Source organism: Cyrtonyx montezumae, unplaced genomic scaffold, assembly GCF_038088225.1.
Source record: "Cyrtonyx montezumae isolate F1298 unplaced genomic scaffold, pur_monq_1.0 scaffold_12, whole genome shotgun sequence".
Classification (NCBI taxonomy): Eukaryota; Metazoa; Chordata; class Aves; order Galliformes; family Odontophoridae; genus Cyrtonyx; species Cyrtonyx montezumae.
This window is the reverse complement of record NW_027071848.1, coordinates 18136480-18156738: the sequence shown is the minus strand read 5'-3', so window position 1 is coordinate 18156738 and position 20259 is coordinate 18136480. Positions and strand designations below refer to the sequence as shown.

At 43.0% G+C, this 20259-nt stretch overlaps 1 protein-coding gene and 1 long non-coding RNA gene across 9 annotated transcripts in view; one reads left to right on the top strand and one right to left on the bottom strand.

Moving 5' to 3' along the window:
• LOC136044729 (uncharacterized) overlaps positions 1-10585 on the bottom strand; it is a 28790-nt gene extending 18205 nt beyond the window's left edge. For both annotated transcript variants that reach the window (XR_010621850.1, XR_010621849.1), the window contains exons 1-2: positions 10506-10585; positions 7458-7538 (exon numbers count right to left, since the gene is read on the bottom strand). This is a non-coding gene — a long non-coding RNA (uncharacterized LOC136044729). The remainder of the gene's footprint in view (positions 1-7457; positions 7539-10505) is intronic.
• KATNAL1 (katanin catalytic subunit A1 like 1) overlaps positions 10345-20259 on the top strand; it is a 41102-nt gene continuing 31187 nt past the window's right edge. For 4 of the 7 annotated variants that reach the window (XR_010621841.1, XR_010621842.1, XM_065730172.1 and 1 more), the window contains exons 1-2: positions 13344-16148; positions 18914-19089. Coding sequence is in view for 5 of the 7 variants with exons in the window: in XM_065730172.1 (XP_065586244.1) it covers positions 18928-19089 (162 nt within the window). In the remaining 2 variants the exon portion in view is untranslated. Of the gene's footprint in view, positions 10520-13343; positions 16149-17192; positions 17266-18913; positions 19090-20259 lie in introns of those variants that run through there. The other 3 variants (XM_065730174.1, XM_065730175.1, XM_065730173.1) reach the window with 3 other exon arrangements.

Sequence of the window (20259 nt, the reverse complement as noted above, 5' to 3'; positions counted from 1 at the left end):
GTTAGAATGTCTTTTAATCAGAAAAAGGTCAAACATGATAGTGGGGACCTGACACAGGCTTTGTGGAGGTCTTGGCAGTACACCTGTAACCTGGGACACTCGCCAGTGAGGACAGCACGCACCCACGTCAGTGCAAGCTGACTCAAACAGCTCTCATATGGCTCATTTCGTCAGCACAGAGTTTGTGCATAAAAGGCAGATGGATTCATCTGCAGTAACTGCAAGGAGACTGTTAACAAGTACACTCACTGTGCAACGACCCCTCCTGTTGCTGGGGTCTCTGATTCCTCATTTAGATTTGTCTTGATCACTTCTTGAGAACATAATGGCAGACACGATGTGGGCTGCAGAACCTTCATTACTAATAGTGACGCATGAGGCAGGGTGTGCAGGTCTGAAGTCAATTCTGGCAGGCAGCAGTTAGAAAAGCCAGTACACGAGTTCAGCCTTATTCAGATCAATGGGAATTCTGCCACTGATGTCAGTGGGACAAAGACTTCTCTCCACACCTGACTGTAATCCGAGAACGTGTATCCTGCAAGTCCTGGAGCCCCACTGAAAATAGGACCCCACAGAATTCATTGTCTGAAATGAAACCACATAAGATTCTTTATGCCTCTTTCCAGTTATCTGTAAAACAACGATGATAATGCTTTGAGTGCTAAACAATACAAGGTGTGTAGGAAGACATAATATCTTTTATTAGGCCAACTGATATAGTTGGAGCAGAACAGACAAGCTTTCAGGCTTGTCTGAAATGCTTTGAGATGCTCCTATGAAAGGTGTTAGAACTGTGCAAGAGATCATTAAATTACATTCTTCCTCTTTCTGGAAATCATTTAGTGATATTTCAAAGGAAAGATGCTGTAGAGAAATAACTGATTTCTATTGCAAGTGCTGTCTGGAGCTAAATATCTTCCTTCCTCTCTATGAACCAATCTAAAGAAAAATATGTTTTAAATTAACATGTTAAGAACCATTTTGTGGTATAATGCATAGTCCTGTGAAATGTTTTGTATTAAAGGTAACTTCCAAGATCCTTAAGCAGTACACACAAACAAAATGACTGAATTTTTCTTTATGGCTTTGGAGAAATTTTGGAAGTATCACTTCAAGTAAATTGGAAAGTGTAGAAACTCAGTGAAAACAGAAAGTGAAAGAAAAGATATGAGACAAAAACTACATTATGCTTGTAAACACTGCTTAGCAAGCCCCAAGATTTTCACTGTTGAGTGTGGCCATCATGCCTTTGAAAGCTGTGAAATGGTAGGAGTCTGTGAAAGGGTAACAAACAATCAAAAACTTAAATCTCCATCTTTCTCTGATTTATTAGGAAGGACAGAAGGAATTGGGATTACTCAATCTAAATTAGTGCTGAGTGACAGACTAACACAACATAACAGCATTGCAACTGTAAGTGTAGCAGGAAATATCAGTGCTCTTACGGAGTCGCTGGATGACCTAGATTACCGGGGGCCATGCAGGGACAGGTGACAGGGAGTGCTGATCTGGTTCACTTTCTAAATTCAACTAATATGGATCAAAGAAAAAGCTCCAGGGCCCATATGTCATCTTGTCTTATAACCCCCATTACAGTGTGGTGGACAGGAACGAGAATAGTCCAGGGTCAGGTCCAATTGGTTGCAAGGCTAAGGGAAAGGCGAGATGGAAAACAAGCTCCACTCTCCCCTCATCCAACCTCCAGAGTTACATTCCCTTTACACTTTGTCTTAACTGTACATAAATTATACTAGCATCACAACAGTACTTTATTTCAGTGTCAAGACACAAGTGGTGTCACCAATAGAGAAAACTAGCAAGGATCTGGGAATAATAATCTCCAAATATGCAAAATCACGGTAAGGAATAATGAAACAGACACTTTGTGTCCATTAGGACAATGGTGTTTAATTGCAGCAAAGGAGGTTCACTTTAAGTATTAGACAACTGTCCAGAATTAAGCTGCAAACTGCCCAGAGAAAAGGTTAAACTTTCATCACTGGGATGTGCAAAAAAAAAGCCCTATCTACTATCAAAAGTTTTGCTATTTATGATTGTCTGCTGAAGTCAAGGATACAGGTTGAGATTTGTTTGAGAAAGGTTACAATGTGTGAAGAGGTTTTCCTGGATGCATTTTCTGTTTTCCTCTAGAAGATATTGTTGAAGATTTTCTACTCGTGTGAAGCTCTGAGAGTGATCCCTCTGAAAATATCTGTCCAAGTTTGGAGGGGCCATCTATCTTCTGAAGTGGCTGTTCCCCTCCACTGACCACAGACACAGTCGCGGATGACTGACTGCCTTAGAGTGGACACCTTCTTAATCTGTAAAGTCAGATGAGACAACTCCCACCCTTAATAACAATGCTGTGTCCTTTTAAATGTATTCCTAGATAGAAAGTCAAATCTCCATTACTCATTCCAACTATAATTACTTGCTTTGCAAGCATGAGGTGGTGCCCATAACACATTATCACGTTATTTATTGTCCTGTATTAGTAATTTTATCATGTTACAACTGGATACCATATGGCATAATGAAGAATATAAGTTTCCCATGCAATACATGAAAAGCTTCCATACAACGATTAATATGATCTACTCCACTTTTCTGCTACCTCCCTACTGAGACTATCATTGAATTATATGGTATCTCAGTAAGGAGAATTTTATTTTTAGATCTAAGAGTCAGACAAAGATCTGCTGAGTTGCAGGTAGAGCTACTAACCAGGAATGCAAGCGGCTTTATTTCAGCAGCATGCATGAAATGCTAAGGTGTTTGCAATATATGGTATTAACCGCTTCTGTTTTCAAGGTCTATTTAACAGTTACTGTATGTACTCCGTTTACCTCTATGAAACTATGTATTTGTGTCTATTCACTCCATCATAGGACTAAACTAGGCACTTAAAACATCTACACTGTATCTACAGCACAGCCAAGGGAAGCTGAGCATCCCCACTGCTTAACTGACAGCTCTCTCCTCTGTGATCTGTTTGGGTACATGTCTTACCTGTAAGATAAGGCACGGGTCTTGGGTAGTTCATTTGCAGGACTACTCCCAGATGAAAATAAAGCCTAGAATGTCATATCAGGTATTCCTGGATCCCAGCTGTTGTTTGACGCTATCCCAGAGGGTTCAGCAACCCCTCTCCTCCAAACACACTCACTTGTACCACAGGTTATATAATACCACATTTCAAGTTATAACAGCACCACTCTGACAGGTTGTTGTAAAGCCCTCACATATCACAGCCTAAGCTGAAAAATACATTCAAATAATAACTGCACTGCAGGACCAGGCAGATACCACAAGGTACACACATAAGATCCAGTGTACAGGGCTGTGAGGCACAGGCAGAGTAGTTGGCAGCAGTACTACACAGCTGGGGCTGAGCCAGTGATTCTTTATGAATGTTTCCATTCTTACTTTCATGGAGAAGGACCACAAGGTGAGACTACAGCTAGAAAGAGCAATTAGCCAGGTCAGGTTAGAGAAGGTCACAGATAAATATATAACTAAACAATCTCTTCACAGGTTATTACAAAATCTATCCTGATGGCTACAGAGCTCTGGAAAGCAGCACCCCAGATGCCATGTAAAAATTATTAACTATTAAAAACTATTAATAAATTTCTCACCTCATTGGGTTTGTGGACAACATTCCTAATTGTTTTAAAAGAACACCTTTAAAACATGATAGTTAATACAGTAACAACATGAAATGTCTTAACTGTTAGAGACTGCAAAAGTGCCCGAGCAGTGGTCACTGGTGCCACCGAATCCCACAGAAGTGGAATGATTTTTAATAATCAGAAAATGACGTTTTAGTCTGTCATGCTTGCAGCCAAGTGTGAGTGGTTTTAGAGGTCAGTACATTTCCTGCAGACTGTGGTGCTATGTATGGAGAACAGCCGTGCTGTCTGTGGGTGGGATTCAGCTGGCCCAGTGCAGCTATTTCATATCTGATGGAGGGAATTCACCACCCTCTATAGCCAACAGTGAAGAACTGGACCTTATACAACTGGTTCATTTATTTCCTATAGTATATATCTAACAGAGGTTTGCCTAAAGCACCACTCAAAAGGCCAGGCCTTCCAATGGTTTTGAAAACAATCAAAGGCAAGTAGCTCACACGCAGAAGTAAATTATCTTCAGTGTGTTTGATGAAATATTAGCAACTCTTGGCTGAAAGGTGGGGAACTTCTTCAGCTACTCCAACTTGACTGCATTTGTTGGATATTACTGGCTACACCATACTCTCATATATGCTCATACACTCTCTTTATACAGTTTAGCACACCTTTTCCTGGTACATATGTAAATCCTACATGCTATTTTGTTTGTAAACTGTGGCCATTTTTAAATGAGTAACAGACATATAAGGGTAGATTATCTGTTTCTTACAGTGATGCAAACCATAAAAACACCTCTAGGATATTTGTGAAACACTATTGATATAAAATAATGTACTTGAACAGAATGATACTTTGATAAAAGAATCAGTCTCCTGAACTTAAATCCTGAAGCTGAATACATCTTGTTCCTGGGGGTACATTCAGCAGACAGGTCTCTGAGTTCAACAGTTCATTTCTGACCCTTTCAGAAAGTTCATTTCTGACCCTTTCAGCTCAGCACTTCCTCAGACATGCAGGTTTAACAGTTTACAAACAATAAACCAGGTCAGAGGTGTGGTCTGTGTTAAAAGCAACATCTTCTATCTCACAGTGTCCTTTAACTCTGATGATTTCACCAACCTAGCTGACAGTGCCACCACATAAACAGCTGTGCTGGCACAAGTGACAGTGATATGCAAGTGCTGAGGGGTGGAGATTAGTTCACTCAGTTTAGTTCACTCGGTTTTGTTGCCAAGGAAGAGACGCAAAGAATAGCACAGAACAGCACTCAAAGCTGAAGAGGCTCCTCCAGATGATAATTCAGAGCAGAAGCTTCACTAACACAGTCTGAATTGCTCTCTGGAGGAGCCTCTCTCAGTCCTTCAACTATGCAAGGCATCTGTGGAGACAACCCTCCTAAATTAGGCATCTAAGTTGGGTGCTTAAATGTATGCAGTGAATATTCCCTCTAAGAATGCGAATAGGATGTTATAATATTTTAAAATAAGTTTAACCAAAGCTATGATAACAACGTCTGTTGTTTTATGAGATAAGGTTCCTTGTGCTGCTGACCCTCTACTGACACAACCATGTTTCTCATTTATTAAATAAATGAACAGTTAAAAAATGCACATCTTGCAAATACAGCCCATATTTTAAAGTTAAAAAAGATCCCCATTTTTTTCTTCACAATATGAAGCAGATTAAGATGTTCACATGGAAACCACAATATATTCCCCACAATAACCATACTAGGCCAGAAAGGGAAAACACCATTATTGAAATGATCACTTGCATATCTAATTTTAATTTTTTGTCCTCCTTAAGCACTTTTAAAAAGTCTATTAGTAATTTTTGCAAAATTCTCATTTATAATTACATGTTGCCATTTACTATGTTGCTCTCTTTCACTCAGAACTGCTTACATACTGCTTGATGGAGGTAAGAAGTTATCAATGAACGACAGAAGTAGTTTTTTCAAGACAAATGCATGGCCACTGGCTTGCTTACCTTCTCCACTCCTGACTTGCAGATTCCTGATCCTTGGTAAATACCAGAACACAGTTTGTTTCTCAAATTTTCCAAACATAAGCACCTTCACTGCCATTGATCACAGCATAATTCAAAGAGATGTTCAAGACAATCCTGAAAAGGATTACTGATACTTTAAAGAACATTGTATATGTAGCTATCTTCTGTTCTGGATGAATGTGTTTACAAGAGTGGATTGTTAAAGCCAGTTCATCTTCTAATATCTCACATTGCAGAGCTGGAACTAAAATGCCTAATAAATTGAATACACAGGACAAGCCATTAATATGTATTAGACTGTGCTTTGTTTATTCCACTGGTTTGGACATCTAAGCAGTGTGTAAAAAGCTGTCCAACTGCTCTCGTGTTTGAAATTGCCACTTCTAAGTCAGAGAAGTATCTACAGGGGAAGGAGAATAATATATACCAGCATGACCTAAATTTACATCCATGTCTGAGTTAAAAGGCTCAACTGAGATAACTGTTCAGTTCAAACCTCTGAAGGCTACTATCCTATGGTTTTCTAATTGTTTCCCCTCAGCACTCATGCTTCAATAAAACAGCTGTCTATGGGTCACGCAGAAAACCACGGCTGTGCACAGAGGTGGGTGCTGCAAGTAGCAGTAGGCATGAACCAGTTGGTCATTTAAAGCATTCTGTCTGGGCAGCTTGGTGCCAAGTGAAATATTTAACATCTAATTTCTACCTACCTTGTGCTCAGCAGAAGCACTGAGTCCATTCATTCTACCTTGCTCCTTACTAAAAGAAACTCAGTTATCATTAAGGCATCCACCCTTTTGTCAAATGTAGATGAAACTGGTCAAAAAGTTTCAGAATTACTGCAGAGGGACAGGCTCCAGAAGTGTCATATCTTCAGCACAACAGCCTATAATTCATTCTTCACCATCGAAGAGTTATATTGACAAACATTTTTTGCTTAATTGTGCAGCACAGACTTCTTAGTTGTTAGCCCTAGCAGACAGATGAAATTTGTGGAACTCTGCCACCTTATACCATCTGGTGATGCACCACAGGGCTCGAATGATGTGAATAAACTTATTTTCCTATCCCAGCTTTTAGGTAACAATTGCTGACACACAGGTTCATTGGCCTGGCTCCACTTTCTCTTAGGTTTCTATTGAAGTCTTCCTCTCTGACTACTGTCAGTTACTTTCTTACTCCTTCTCCAAAGCTTAATGCTATAGCAGATGCAAAATCCTTCTGCTTGTTAACTATACCCAAGAAACACAATGTCCTAGCTTCTGATAATTCTTTCAATTCCTGTCCCAAGACTAAAAGCAGAATTCCAATTTTTTCCAACTTACTGTGGACTTGCTTCAACCCACCTGGAAGATATACCTTCTTTCTACCTGCATTTTCTATTCATCTGATGTAGGCTTGTTCTTCATCATTTCAATCAATTTAGTCATACCTGTCATGACATCTTTTTCCACGGTTCTAACAATGCAACAGACACCTTACATAGTACTCCTCACATCTAACTTTATGCACCTATAGGACAGGCACCAATTTAATGGTGACTAGCTTACTCCTCCTGTAAGCATTGGAAAAAATTAAACACGTTCATGACACAGTCCATCTTGGTCAAAGAGGGAAGTAACTCTCCGCTATGAAATAAAACTACAGGAAGTCTAATTTAGATGCATTAGTCTACAAGAAGATGTCTACCTTTGAATAGTTATATACAATAACCAGTAGACATGCCTACTCTCACTTTCTGGCTGAATGGAAATCTCATTTGAAAATCATCCGCTTTCCCTTGAACTGCTCTTTATTAACAAACCATGGTACCTTGTGTGAAAGACGTTGACTGCATCCTTCTGTGTTGCTACCCCATCAAAACTCTGAAGGTTTAGGCTCTGATGGAGTCTCCTAGAAAAGAAATGGGTAGATGTCTCAACGTGATAAATTTCATTCAATAAAAATATCTAGGCAGAAGAATTACTATGTGTGTATGGAAATTAACAGTGTATATCTACTGATCCCTTTACTGAGTTGTTCATAACTTCCCTTGGAAGGTTAATGGCCATGAATATGTAACATGCTCCTTCTTTTCTCAATTGCTTCCCTATTGTTTTTTATCTTCTATTATTACAGCATTTCTCAATGTAACCTATAAGACCTTTGGTAAAGAATTATGTTTGCATGCAAGCATTCAACATTATAACAAAGGCATAATAATTCCAGTAGTCAAGTTAAATATAATTGCAAGGGGAAGAGAAGACAAAAGCAAATAGCAGTTCATAATTCATAGATACCTCACCTCATATGCTTTCAATCTTTTCCCACAGAACTTTGTGTGTGGGAGAAGGTTACAAATGAAGTTCCCTGCTCCTCTGTGCTAAAAGCCTGTACCAGCCATCTGACTTAGACACAGACTATGGAATTTACGTAACAATAACCAAATCAATTTAGAAAACAGTTTTGTTAATCCGACACTGAACCTAAGTGTGAAGAGCTTTAACTTATCTGACAGCGTTGGCAATTATTTTACCTTAAGAGACACTTTTGAACCAAATCAAATGTTCACAGTAAAAGAGCTCCATTAATTTATATCAGCTTCTGATTGAACTGACTAGAATAAATCAGAGAAAGAACGCATGCAATCAGTTCAGCTGGCAGATTTGCAGATTGCTGGAAAGGGGCATGATAAGTCTCTGGGGTTCAGCTGTGAGTAATGCCCCTCTCCACCACCACAGCTGGAGCCCATCTAACCACAGCCACTGACACCCACCAGCATCATCTCTTATCCCAAGCTGCTAGGCTTACAGCCTTTATCAAGGAAATAAAAGTATGTAAGACCTGAGAATACACCACTGTAAAAGAAGTTTCAGTGAGGTGTCACCCTCACACAGAAATTTGCTTCACTCCCCTCGTCTGAGATTACTGTCTGACAGCAGAGTTGGTGAAATGAAATACATGCATGAGTCCCAGCTGTTTCAATACCAGGTCCAACAAATTAGCTCAAACTGCAGATAAATATCAGTTTAATGCCATATTTTATATTAAAATGGATTAGAAACATTAGCACTTTCTATTCCAGAGACTGTTGTGGAGGCAAGAATCTTCAGTCATGTGGCAGAACAGACGGTCAGAGAAGCAATATTTCTTAGATCACCCCAGCCAGATAAGCTGGAGTTTGTCTGATCATGGCAGCAGTAAAAGCTATGAAATATCACACTCGTGGCTACCATTTTTTATGTTATTAGCAAATTAATGAATTCCTGATGGCCTGTTAGTCCTTCTTATTACCACTTCTCATAGCAAAGACCATGCAGACGAACTCTACTGTGAGAAAGAGTAGGAGGCTGGACTACATGCCCTCCCAAGGCCCCTTTCAGCCTGAACTGTCCTATAATCCTTATGTATAGCAATGCACAGGGCTAGGATTTTGGGGAAGTTGTTCTCTTCCCGCTGTCCTTTAACAGATCCTGGCAAAATATGCAGACAGACACTTCCCAAAATAGACCTTCCCTCTGAGGGGTCCAATTAGAGTGACAAGGAGTTGCTATGGTGTTCAGCAACTACTCTTCTAAGGGAGGTCAGTGCGAGCAAGGATACTCTGTACCCCCAGGAAGCAGAACAACTTGTTTCAAATACTTCTGAAAACACTGAAGGAAAAATACACACGCAGAGGTTATGACTAACTTACCAACCTTCTCCCTGTCACAGTTTCCCAGCTGAGGGATACAAACCTCAGACAAAGCAGTTTATGTGTTTCCTAATGTGATAAGAAGTACAATAAGAGCCTTGTGAGAATGGATTATGGTGGCACAGGGCTGTGTAATGTCTGCTTTCCTCGAGAAGCACCGAGGTCTCCAAGGTCTGCACAGCATCTATGCTTTTGGTTATGTGAAAAGACAGCAGGAATTGATGTTATGGACAGAAAATTTTGAAGAAATCTGAAAAAAGGGGAAGCCAGAGTTGCAGCTGTTATGAATTCATCACAGTTTTGGCTCCAGTTCTATAATACTCAAAAAGGTCTAAGGATCTCCACGTGACTGGGGGAACTGGGATATGTGGATCTATGAGTGACACATTCACACACACTGTATTGTTTAAGCAGTGCTGTGAGCATCTAGTTTCAATCCCTGCTCTTCCACTTGCATCAGCTAGCATTTCTGAGAACCTTACTGTGCCATACCACCTTAAGATAACAGCTGACATTTTCCAGAGAGATCACGTAGCTATCGGGAGCTAACACCGGGCTGTTATTAGCGGGATGCCAATAACTGTCACACAGGAGCTCTGGCAGCAGGGAGTGACTGCAGCAGCACAGCTCAGCTCTGCCCAGCGGGCTCCTCCTGCCCCCACGTCCTGGTCCTTGCTGCAGGCCTGTCAGGTCACCCAGCTCACCTGACAGCCAGCTATTTTTTGGAGGAGCATAACGGTGTTTTCAGTTGGATCAGACGCCTTCTCCAAGCGGCTCCCACAGCCGACACAGAAGCAGACGCGTTCTGAGCCAGGCGCGAGCCCTGGCAGCACGCAGGGCACACCCCTCAGGCACACAGGGCTTTTCCTTTGTTTGCAGCAGGACAGAAAGCCGCGCCCCATCCCTCTGCCAGCCCGCGGGCCGCGAACGGCACATCCCGGCCGCCCCTTACGGGCACGGAGCGAACCGCGGGCCTCGCGGGGCGGGTGCGCCAAGGGGCGGGGCCAAGGGAAGCCGCGCCCCTCCCCGCCGCCATGGCAACCGCTCGTCGCCGCCACGCGCGCGCGCCCCTCTTTCCTTTCCCCCATATCCCCTTTTCGCATCGCTCGGCCCCCTCCCTCCTCGCTTTGCCCGAGCGCAGAAAGACCGCGTCCCCCTCCTCGCTCCGCCGGCGCCGGGACACGCACCCCGCTCCTCCCAGGTAATGGCGGGGCACGGCTCCCTCAGGGCGCGGCGGCCCAGCGACGTCCGCCGCGGCGGCGTTGCCCGTGCCGCTGCGCTGAGGGCGGCCGCGGGGTGGGGGTTGGGGGGGCGGCCTGCCGCGGAGCATGCTGGGAAATGTAGTCCCGCGGCGCGCTGGCGCAGAGCGGAGAAGCGGATGTGGAGACTACAACCCCCAGTGCACTGCTGTGATGAGTTACGAGGGGTCGTTGCTTTGCCCTCGCACAGGAGAGCTCTGTGAGAAAAGCCGGGCGCCGCCCGGTGCGGGCGGGGGAGGGGAGATGGTGGGGAGAGACCGGTGCCCCCAGCGGAGGGAATAGGGCCTGGGGCTGGAGGAGGCTTTGGGGGCGGTGGGAAGGCCGGCGAAGGAGGGAGGATGCCCGCTGTGTTGTCATGGAGCCCCTGCTTTGGGCTCCTGTGCTTCCCCATTTTTTCCTCCGGTGATGGGTTCAGTGCACTCCTTTACCGTTCGTTCCTCAGTAGACATGGGGACCTAACAGTTCCTGTTCAAGATGATGTGCTAAATATGCATGTTCATTTTTGACGTACTGTAGGGTTTTCATTTTTTTTTCCCCTGGAAATCTGTCTGAGAAGCATCCCTGTAGTTGTTTTCCTGTGTATATTAATACTGAACATCTGTTCCTAATGCATACCTCTCAGAGATGGTTTTCTATCTGGTGCGTGTTTGATGTTTATTGCAGTTGAAGTTTTCATTTATCATAGAGGTGTTAGAGTTGGAAGGGTCCTTTAATTGTCACCTAATTCAATTCCTCTTCAAGGAGCAGGGACACCTACAGCTCCCTCAGGTGCTCAGAGCTCCATACAGTGTGACCTTGAGTGCCTCCAGGGATGGGGTATCCACCACTGCTCTGGGCAACCTGTGCCAGTGCCTCACTGCTCTCATTCCTTGTATCCATCTCTCCTTTGTTTTGAAACATTTTCCCTTGTCCTATCACAACAGACTGCTAACGAGTCTGACCTCTCAGGTCTCCCCAGAACCTTTTCCAGGCTGTTCAGCCCCAGCTCTCTCAGCCTGTCTGCAGGCTTATTCATTTATTTTCCCTGACATCAGATGCAGGCTGAAGCCCCCCAGGTCATGTAGTTTCTGCTCACAGGCCCTGGGTCTTTAGCTGTCACGGAAGTGTGGGTCCTGCCCTCAGCTGGTGGCAGTCTCAAAGTGGAGAAGTAAATGAAGAGAAATAAAACCACAACTGTGGTTTTCTGTGTAAATAATTGTAGAAAAAAATATTATTTGGGGACAGGCGGGCAAATCTGACAAGACTTGATGTCTGCAGCTCTAACAGCAATATGCATCAACATTCTAAAAAAATATAGACTGTTCTTCGGAAGACTTTAAAAAAACAAAAGTCTAAGTTGAAGTTCATAGTCCTAAAGAGCCAATTCTCTGGAATTCAAAGGGGAATTCAAAAGAAGGGAAAAGCATCCAGGCCTAAATTCTGACCTTATGAGTCAGGGTTATAAACACATGTGTGAGTCCGTTAAACCTGCAATTATTCATGGAAAGTTTATCTGGCTTGCAGATCGGCTGCGCTAGGAATGTAGCAACACCAGAACTGAATCTTTGTGGGGCTAACTTTGCTGTGGTAGTGCTTGTGAGTTGAACCGGTGTGGGAGCATGGATGTGCTGCATCCAGGGCCAGGTGCAGGAACAGTTTAACTTTCATGGCTCAGAGCCTGACCAAATGAACACTTTGAAGCCAAGCTGGTTCTGCACAGACCCATCCTTGGAGTCTTTGGTGGCATGTTTGCTCCACCAGAGAGTTTAAGTGCGTGATGTGGATAGAGTCAGAAGGGTCTGCATGGAGGAGAATGTTTGCAGTCAGTTGTAGGAACAGCACAGCAGTCTCTGGCACTTCTCTTTTTAGGTAATTCACAGGCTTTCCAAAAGTTCATTCTGTTCTGCAGGCTGCTCACTGTTCAGTGCAATAGCATTAAAGCATTGACCAAATGCTTAGGGGATTCTCATGTATTTGTAACTCCCATTAACTCGTGATCACAGAATCACAGAGCTGTAGGGGTTGGAAGGGACCTCCAGAGATCATGGAGTCCAACCCCCTGCCAAAGCAGCTCCCTAGCCCAGGTTGCACAGGTAGGCGCCCAGGCGGGTCTGGAACGTCTCCAGAGAAGGAGACTCCATCACCTCTCTGTGCAGCTGTGCCACTGCTCCGTCACTGCACTGGGAAGAAGTTCCCACGCACATTTGTGTGGTACTTCCTCCTCTTCAGTTTGTGGCCATTTCTCCTCGTCCTATTGCCACACACTGCAGAGAAAAGTCCCTTTGCCTCCCGCTCCTCATGTATTTATAGACGTGGATTAGATCTCCTCTGAGTCTTCTTTTTTCAGAGCTGAATAGCCCCAGGTCTGTCGGCCTTTCCTCACAAGGGAGGTGTTCCATGTCCTTTATCATCTTTGTAGACCTCTGCTGGACTCTTTCCAGGAGATCCCTGTCTTTTTTGTACCAGGGAGCCCAGAACTGGACACAGTACTCCAGATGAGGCCTCACCAGGGCAGAGAGGGGGAGGATCACTCCTGTTGACCTGCTAGCCTCGCTCTTTTTAATGCACCCCAGGATCCCATTGGCCTTCTTTGCCTCTGGGGTACACCGCTTGCTCATGGCCAGCCTGTCATCACCAGGACCCCCAAGTCCCTCTCCTCAGAGCTCCTTTCCAGCAGCTCATCCCCCAGCCTGTACCGGAGCATGCGATTATTTCTCCCTAGCTGCAAGTCTCTACACTTCCTCTTGTTGTTCTTGTGATGAATGCCTTCATTTCATATGATTTTTTTTTCCATTTGCATTTTAAGTTAAGTCTTGAAAGAATCCACATAGGTTGTTGGAGGACTGTGTGCATGTGTCCTCTTGTTACCATTTCCATGAATGTTTTCCCATTATCTCCACAAATTATGTTCCAAAATGAGGTTTCAGAGCAAAGAAGCCCAACACCACTTAACATAAAGCAGATAACCAAACTGCTGAAACTGAGCTGCGTGCTTACTTATTTATATGTATTTTAGCAGTAGTAGTGATGCAGTGAGATAATGATTATTAGTGCCCATCCACGTTTGTGGAGCTGCTGCAGCAAGTGGAAGGAAAGCCAGGTTACTGGGGAAAGATGTTGCTGTGGAACTTGGCAAGCCCTTTTATTTATTTGTTTGTGCCTTTTCTGACAGTGATGTGTTACAGTGTTTTTGTCACACCAGTGTAATGCCTGACAATTGTCTGTAGCATCAGTGATCACTTCTGAAAGGGACAATTAATTATTGGAAATGGAAACCAGTTGTTCTGTACTCACATCCATAAGGAAAATGATAATTTAATAAAACTGACAAGATTTTCTTTTTAAACGATTGTGTATTTGAATAATGTTCTTAAAAAATCAGTTGCAATACATCAGGCCCAGAAAGAAATACAGCCTGACTGCTTCAGTTGGAAATACACTTCTGCAGCATTCTGGTGGGAATTGCAGGTGATGCAGTAAAAATGTTTCTTTCCTCCCCAGTGACATTCCAGGTAGTGTTTCAGTTCATGCTTCTGCTGCTGTCATGTCATTATATGTCTCTATTTTGACAAATGCTAACCTTGAAGGGAAAAATGGAAAGTAGGATCCTTGGTTTGTATTAGGTGAAAACATAATTGAAGGAGAAGAGGATGTTTGAAACTGGTCAGTGCTGACTTAGGAACAATGTGGCCAGAAATGGAGAAGGGCAAGTTTAGATTAATCATAAGGAAGAGCTTTGTGGCAGCAAGAAGAGATGAATAACTGGCAGTTCATTGCTTAGACTGTGGCAGTAGAAATTAGTGCAAGTGGAAAGCAGATAAATTCAAGTGCTGAAACCTCCTAAACTGGAATTCCCTTCCCTGCTTTGTTCTGTGTAAATATGATCTGGGGCTGTGTATTGACTGGGGCCCATCATGATGCTGCGGTGGGAAGTGTGAAGTACTTCTCTGGATTTCAGGAGGGTTCTGCCTAACATTGTGTTCAGTTTGAGGCTACAAGAAAGACAATGAGGCCCTGGTGTGTCTCCAGAGGAGGGCAACGAGGCTGTGAGGAGTCTGGAGCACTGATGGGGAGTGACTGAGGGAGTTGAGGTTGTTGGGTCTGGGGGAGACTGAGGGGAGACCTTATCGCTCTCTACAACTGCCTGAAAGGAGGGTGTGGTAAGGTGAGGGGGTGGCTTCTTCTCCCAGGTAACAGCAATGGGATGAGAGGAAATGGCCCCAAGTTGCAGCAGGGGAGGTTCAGATTGGACACGAGGAAAAATTCAGAAAGAGTGGTGAGGCAGTGGCACAGGCTGCTCAGGTGGTGGTGGAGTCACTGTCCCTGGAGATGTTCAAGAAACATGGAGATGTGGCACTGAGGGACATTTTTAGTGGGCATGGGCTGATGAGTTGTTGGCTGGACTTGGTGATCTTAGTGGTCTTTTCCAACCTTGTGACTCTATGAAAATCATGGTTCTGTCTTTTGATGTTAGTCAGGTCTCTCACATCGCTCTTCTGGCTGCGCAGCACTGCACTGTGTGGCTGCTCTGCAGATAATGAGAACCAGAATTAGTAACTGATCTTCATCTGTGGATGCCCAGGCCTTGCCAGATGTTCCACTGCCCAGTCAGCACAACTGCACAGCTGCTATGACGTGAGACCATATGTCCAGAAACCTCAGAGAGCTGTGGAAAATTTTTGGTCTGCTTGGGTCAGCTTCTGGTCAGAGAAAGACGCAAGTTGAAGTTAAAACATAGAATCATAGAATTGTAACTCGTGTATTATAGCCTTATCTGTGGGGAGATTAACAGGTGATTTGGAGAGAAGTCTGACTAGCAGGCAGTACGCAAGGCTTGATGTGACTACTGAGACAGCGAGAATAAAGTAGAAATGAATAACTGCACGGTTTAATGTATGTCATCCATTCTGTGCAAGAGTCAAGTGCCTGTGGAGAAAATGGGACACAGTTGTGTAATTGATTGTCTCAAAACAGAGCAGCGTGAATGAGAAACAGAAACATTGCAAAGATGCTTTCTGTGTTGGCGATGGCAAATTTGAGTGTGTAGTAACAAGCAAGAGGAAAAAAATGCACTCCCCACATGAAGGGAAAGCACTGATTGCTCCTAGAAGCACCCAGTGAATGTGGGTTTGGGGGTGGCCCTGCATGCACACCTCAGCTGGAGACAGCGCGTTGAAGGGGCAGCGCCTGTGGTGTCCCCCCTGCCCACCATCCTCACTGGTATATCTCAGTGTGTGTAATGTTTTAATACTTAACAGAGACCATCTTTTGAATCTTGTCAATTGCACGTTGCTTTGGTTCTGGGAGAAAAATTCTTTCCTGACCCCAGCTAGGGATCAGCTCAACTTATGCTCTGAAGAATGGAGATTAATATCCCCTGTGACCTTTTAGCCATGCTACTGCAGGGTTTTTAACAAGTGGGCTTAAGACCCCGTGTGTGGCAGCTCTGCTGACTGAATGTCTGTAATGTCTCTTCTTGTCAATGATCCGTGAACAGAGGAATCTCAGAGGGTATCTTTTCGTACAGTGGAGCTGTTACGGTCTGGTGCAGGGAAGAACCATACAATGGGAAGCTGATGTCACGAGGAACATGTAAGTTGTCCAGAATGTATTTGACAACAGTTGTCCCTTGCTATGCATTTACTTAAAGTATACAGCTGTGGTACGGTGGGAAAAAAACAAATATTAAAAAACAACACAAAATGATCTATGCATTTTCTATTTCTGGTTTCTTTGATGTATACAATGTATGAGCTCCATAATATGATGCAGAACAAATAATAAAAATGTATAAAATATAGAAAAACCCTCCACCTAGTTCTAGCTGCCTCTTCTCACTGGTGCTGCAATGTGTAGTTGTCCAGGAAACAACCAAGGAAGAAAGCCTTCCCCGAAATACCTGTTTGTTTGCTTTTTTTTCCCCTAAATTGTGGACATATTCTGCCTTGCTTTCAAATGTGGCTATTCTGAATGAACAGTACCATAGCTAATAGGTGTAAAAGGATTGGAACTTGCTTCAGCAATTTTTGCCATTAGTTTGAACTAGTCAGTCGTTTTGCGATAGGACCTCAGGAGTGTTGCCTGATCTTAAGAGGGGGGCTCTGACTTAGGACTGAGGTCAAAACCTGCTATTTCTAACACATCTTACATAAATGGTGATGTTACAGTCACCTTCTCACATCTGTATTGCCTGATTTGGTGCCTAGAATAGGTGATAAGTAAAATTGAAATACCCAAATGAAGGAGATTCTGCTAGTCATACTAGCTCTGGTGGCATCAGTAGGCATTTCCCTACTGACAGACATTGTAGGAGCATGTGGACGTGCAGCGACTTCCCTGTGTACTGCAAGTTACATAGAATCATTAAGGTTGGAAAGGACTGCTAAGGTCACTGAGTCCAATCGTCAGTCCCTCCCTGCCATGCCTGCTGACAATGTCCCTCAGTGCCACATGTGGGCATGTAGAAGCTCCACAGCATGATGCATCAGACATCAAGCTCTTGCTTATCCTTCTGTGTCACCAGCGTCATGCTGGGAGCTCCCAAACTCATGGAGGAAATGGGAGATTAATTTATGGTTTCCCTTCATGTTTTTAAGCCACGTAAATTTTTCCACCTTCTTTTCAACTTTTCCAGCTCCTGCTCTCCAGCCACCCTTCTAAGTGCCTGTAGGTCGGCCCAGCTTCTAATGAGATGAAGGGGGCATCACTGGTGAGCAGGGTGCTCTCCTGGACTGGGAAGCTGGATGTGAGGGCAACAGGGAGTTAAGCGAATTCCTGCAGGGTGAGAGCCAGCTGTAATGAGCAAGTACAAGAGGCTGTTGAAGTAAACATGTGTTGTTTTTTATAATACAACAGATTTCTAGGAATTGAATTTAGCAGTCCCTTAGAAATGGAAAACCTTCAGGGATTCAAGAAGTGTTTACCTTATGGGGGCAAGCTGGTTGTGTAACGGATCCTAACCAAGACGGAGTGAAGGATCCCAGGTGTTGGTTTGTATATTTATAAGATCATTTGTTAAACCGAATGGTTTGTAAGCTATGCTCAGATCTTGTTTTCTTATCTATTTCCAGAGCAGTACAAGTGACTTTATTTATTTTTTTGCTTTTTTCTTCCTATCAGTTATCTTTGTTTTGAAACTAAATGGTAAAATATCCTAATTATTACAGAGCCAGAGCTCTACAGCTAGAGCTCTCCATCCTACCCTCCATCAGCACCAGGAGAGATCAAAATATAGGGGGTTGCCATGTCCACTTATGTTCTGCATCTGCCTTGAGTTTTCCAGCAGCCTGAGACAAGGGGCAGGGAGCAGGAACAAGCAAGCCCTGGTGCCACCAGCATCCTCAGGGCATTGGGAGAGCAACAGATTCTTGTGGGGACATTGGACAGCAAAGAGAGGCTGTGTGGGCTGAGTGACAAGAGCAGGAGGAGTGGTCTGATGAGTGGGTCCAAGCTGGCCTCCTCTCCCTGCACTGATGTGGGCAGGCAGTGCCTAAGCCTTAAATACAGACCTTTCTGAACAATGCTGCATGCTTTCAAGTCTGTGGTTTAATATTGCTTTCTCAAACATTTACTGGGAGAAGTTGTATGTGGGTTTGCCTTCAAATTGTGCTGTTATTTGTTGCATATATATGGAAAAGTTTGTAAAAAAAAGTATTAATCCTAGTTTGTTTGGGGGACTAGGAGTAGGTTGTACTTTGGTAAGTGCTGTTTTAGGAAGTCTTAAATTTGGATTGCTAACTCTGCTGTAAATCCCGAAGTGATGTGTTAGATTTAATGAAAAAGTGCAAGTCAGCATGTGGATGCTGGTGTCCTTCACAAGAATATTTAAACAGAAAGAGCCTCTCAACTTTGCCTATAGTGTCATTCAGCAGCACTGCAATCTCATTAGGGTGAGGGCTCTCAAAAGTGCTAAGTGCAGACTTCCCCAGTGCTGGTTGAAGCGTTTAGACACGTATGTAATCCAACAGCATAAAAAGCAATTTAATGCCTTGTGTGATTTGTGATTCACGGGTTGATGGCTGCTAATATATTGTGGTGATCTACAAATTAAAGTTTGGCTGGTGAGATCCTTGAAGTTCAGGGTAGGCAGGGCATTTAATTTTCTTGCATTAATTTAATGGGATTGAGACCAAAGGCAATGAAGAAGTTGTATAGCCTTTTGCTTGTTTGTTTTTAATCACTATAAAAGAGTTGTGATTTATGATCTCAAAACAGGCTTGATGCTTCAAGAGCTAAATGGTAAAATAAAAAAAGACACAATTCAGCAATGAGAGAAGTAACAAAACTAGAATTTCACAAGCTGAATTACTCTAGCATGTAAGATTAGTTTTTTTTCTGATGATTATATTCTCTCCTAGGTTTCTGAGTGAAGATGAATTTAGCAGAGATCTGTGACAATGCCCAAAAGGGAAGAGACTACGCACTGGTTGGGAATTATGACTCTTCTATGTTGTATTACCGGGGTGTGATCGAGCAGATCCAGAGACGTTGCCAGTTGATCAGAGATCCAGCAATTAAGGGTGAATGGCAACAGGTATGGTGAATTAAGATTGCCTGTATTTTGTTAATTGGTATTTGAAAAATCTGCTGTAGTCCTTCAAACTTTTATGGAGTAGAGGATGTGTATTTCAGCTAAGTTTATAACGTTTCCTTCACAATGTTTAGTTGGTATTTATAGGGAATTATTTCTTATGGTGTATTTAAAAGGAATCTTTATATAAATGCGTAACATTTTTTGCTTTGGTATCACTTATGATGTTTGGTTAACCATTGGTCTGTTCACGTGTGATTGTATACTTTGGAAAAACTGTTTTGCTGAGGACTTCCCTTTGCTCTTTGTCCACCTATATTTCAGTAAATTAAGGTGTGAATGAATGAGTTTAGCATCAGTAGAAGGTTGTCTGAGTAGCAGGTAGGTATGCACACTACAATGTGCAAACTGTGCTCTTGGTCCGTATCGTGTATCACATGTGTATATATATATATTTTTATGCACACATATATGTATTCCATTGTAGAAAATGTGTTCTGTCTTAAAAAAAAAAACACACAAAAAAAGAAACCCACTCATAGGATAACAATGTAAAAGCACATTCCAGAAAAATTTTCATATGGTGTAATTAATATGTTTTGAAAGTACATAACTTTTATGGAGGATATAATTTTGCAGTAGCTGAAGAGGTGATTTCAAGGAGTGTGTTTCTAAATATCAGTGTATAACTAAGGCCATTGAAAAACCAAAGCAAAATTTATTCATTGCAGCAGGTGTTTTGGTCATGATTTTGTTCTTAAAATGTCTGCCACTTGCAGTATTTTGTGTGCTGTTCACTAAAACTGTTAGCAATCACTTTCAAATCGTAATAGTATTCATAGGTCTTCATCATGAAGCTGTAGAAGTCTGTACACTGGCTGAGATCTTGCTTGCAAAGGATGTGTGTGCGCAAGCAGCAGTGATAGTGCCTAGCTTTCCTGGTGCTGAGATAAGCTGAACATTGTATAGGAGATGCTGACACTTGTGTATTTGTATTTGAGCTCCTCCCCACCCCAAACCAAGCTGAGTGGTGTTTGTGCCCTGATCTTATTTCCTGCCAAATTTTTAGATGATGTGAAAGTGAAAGCATGAGATTTTCCTTGTTCTGCAGCTGTGATTCTGCATCACCTTCACTTTTAGTACTTTGTGTTTCCCCTGATGACATTGATTCTT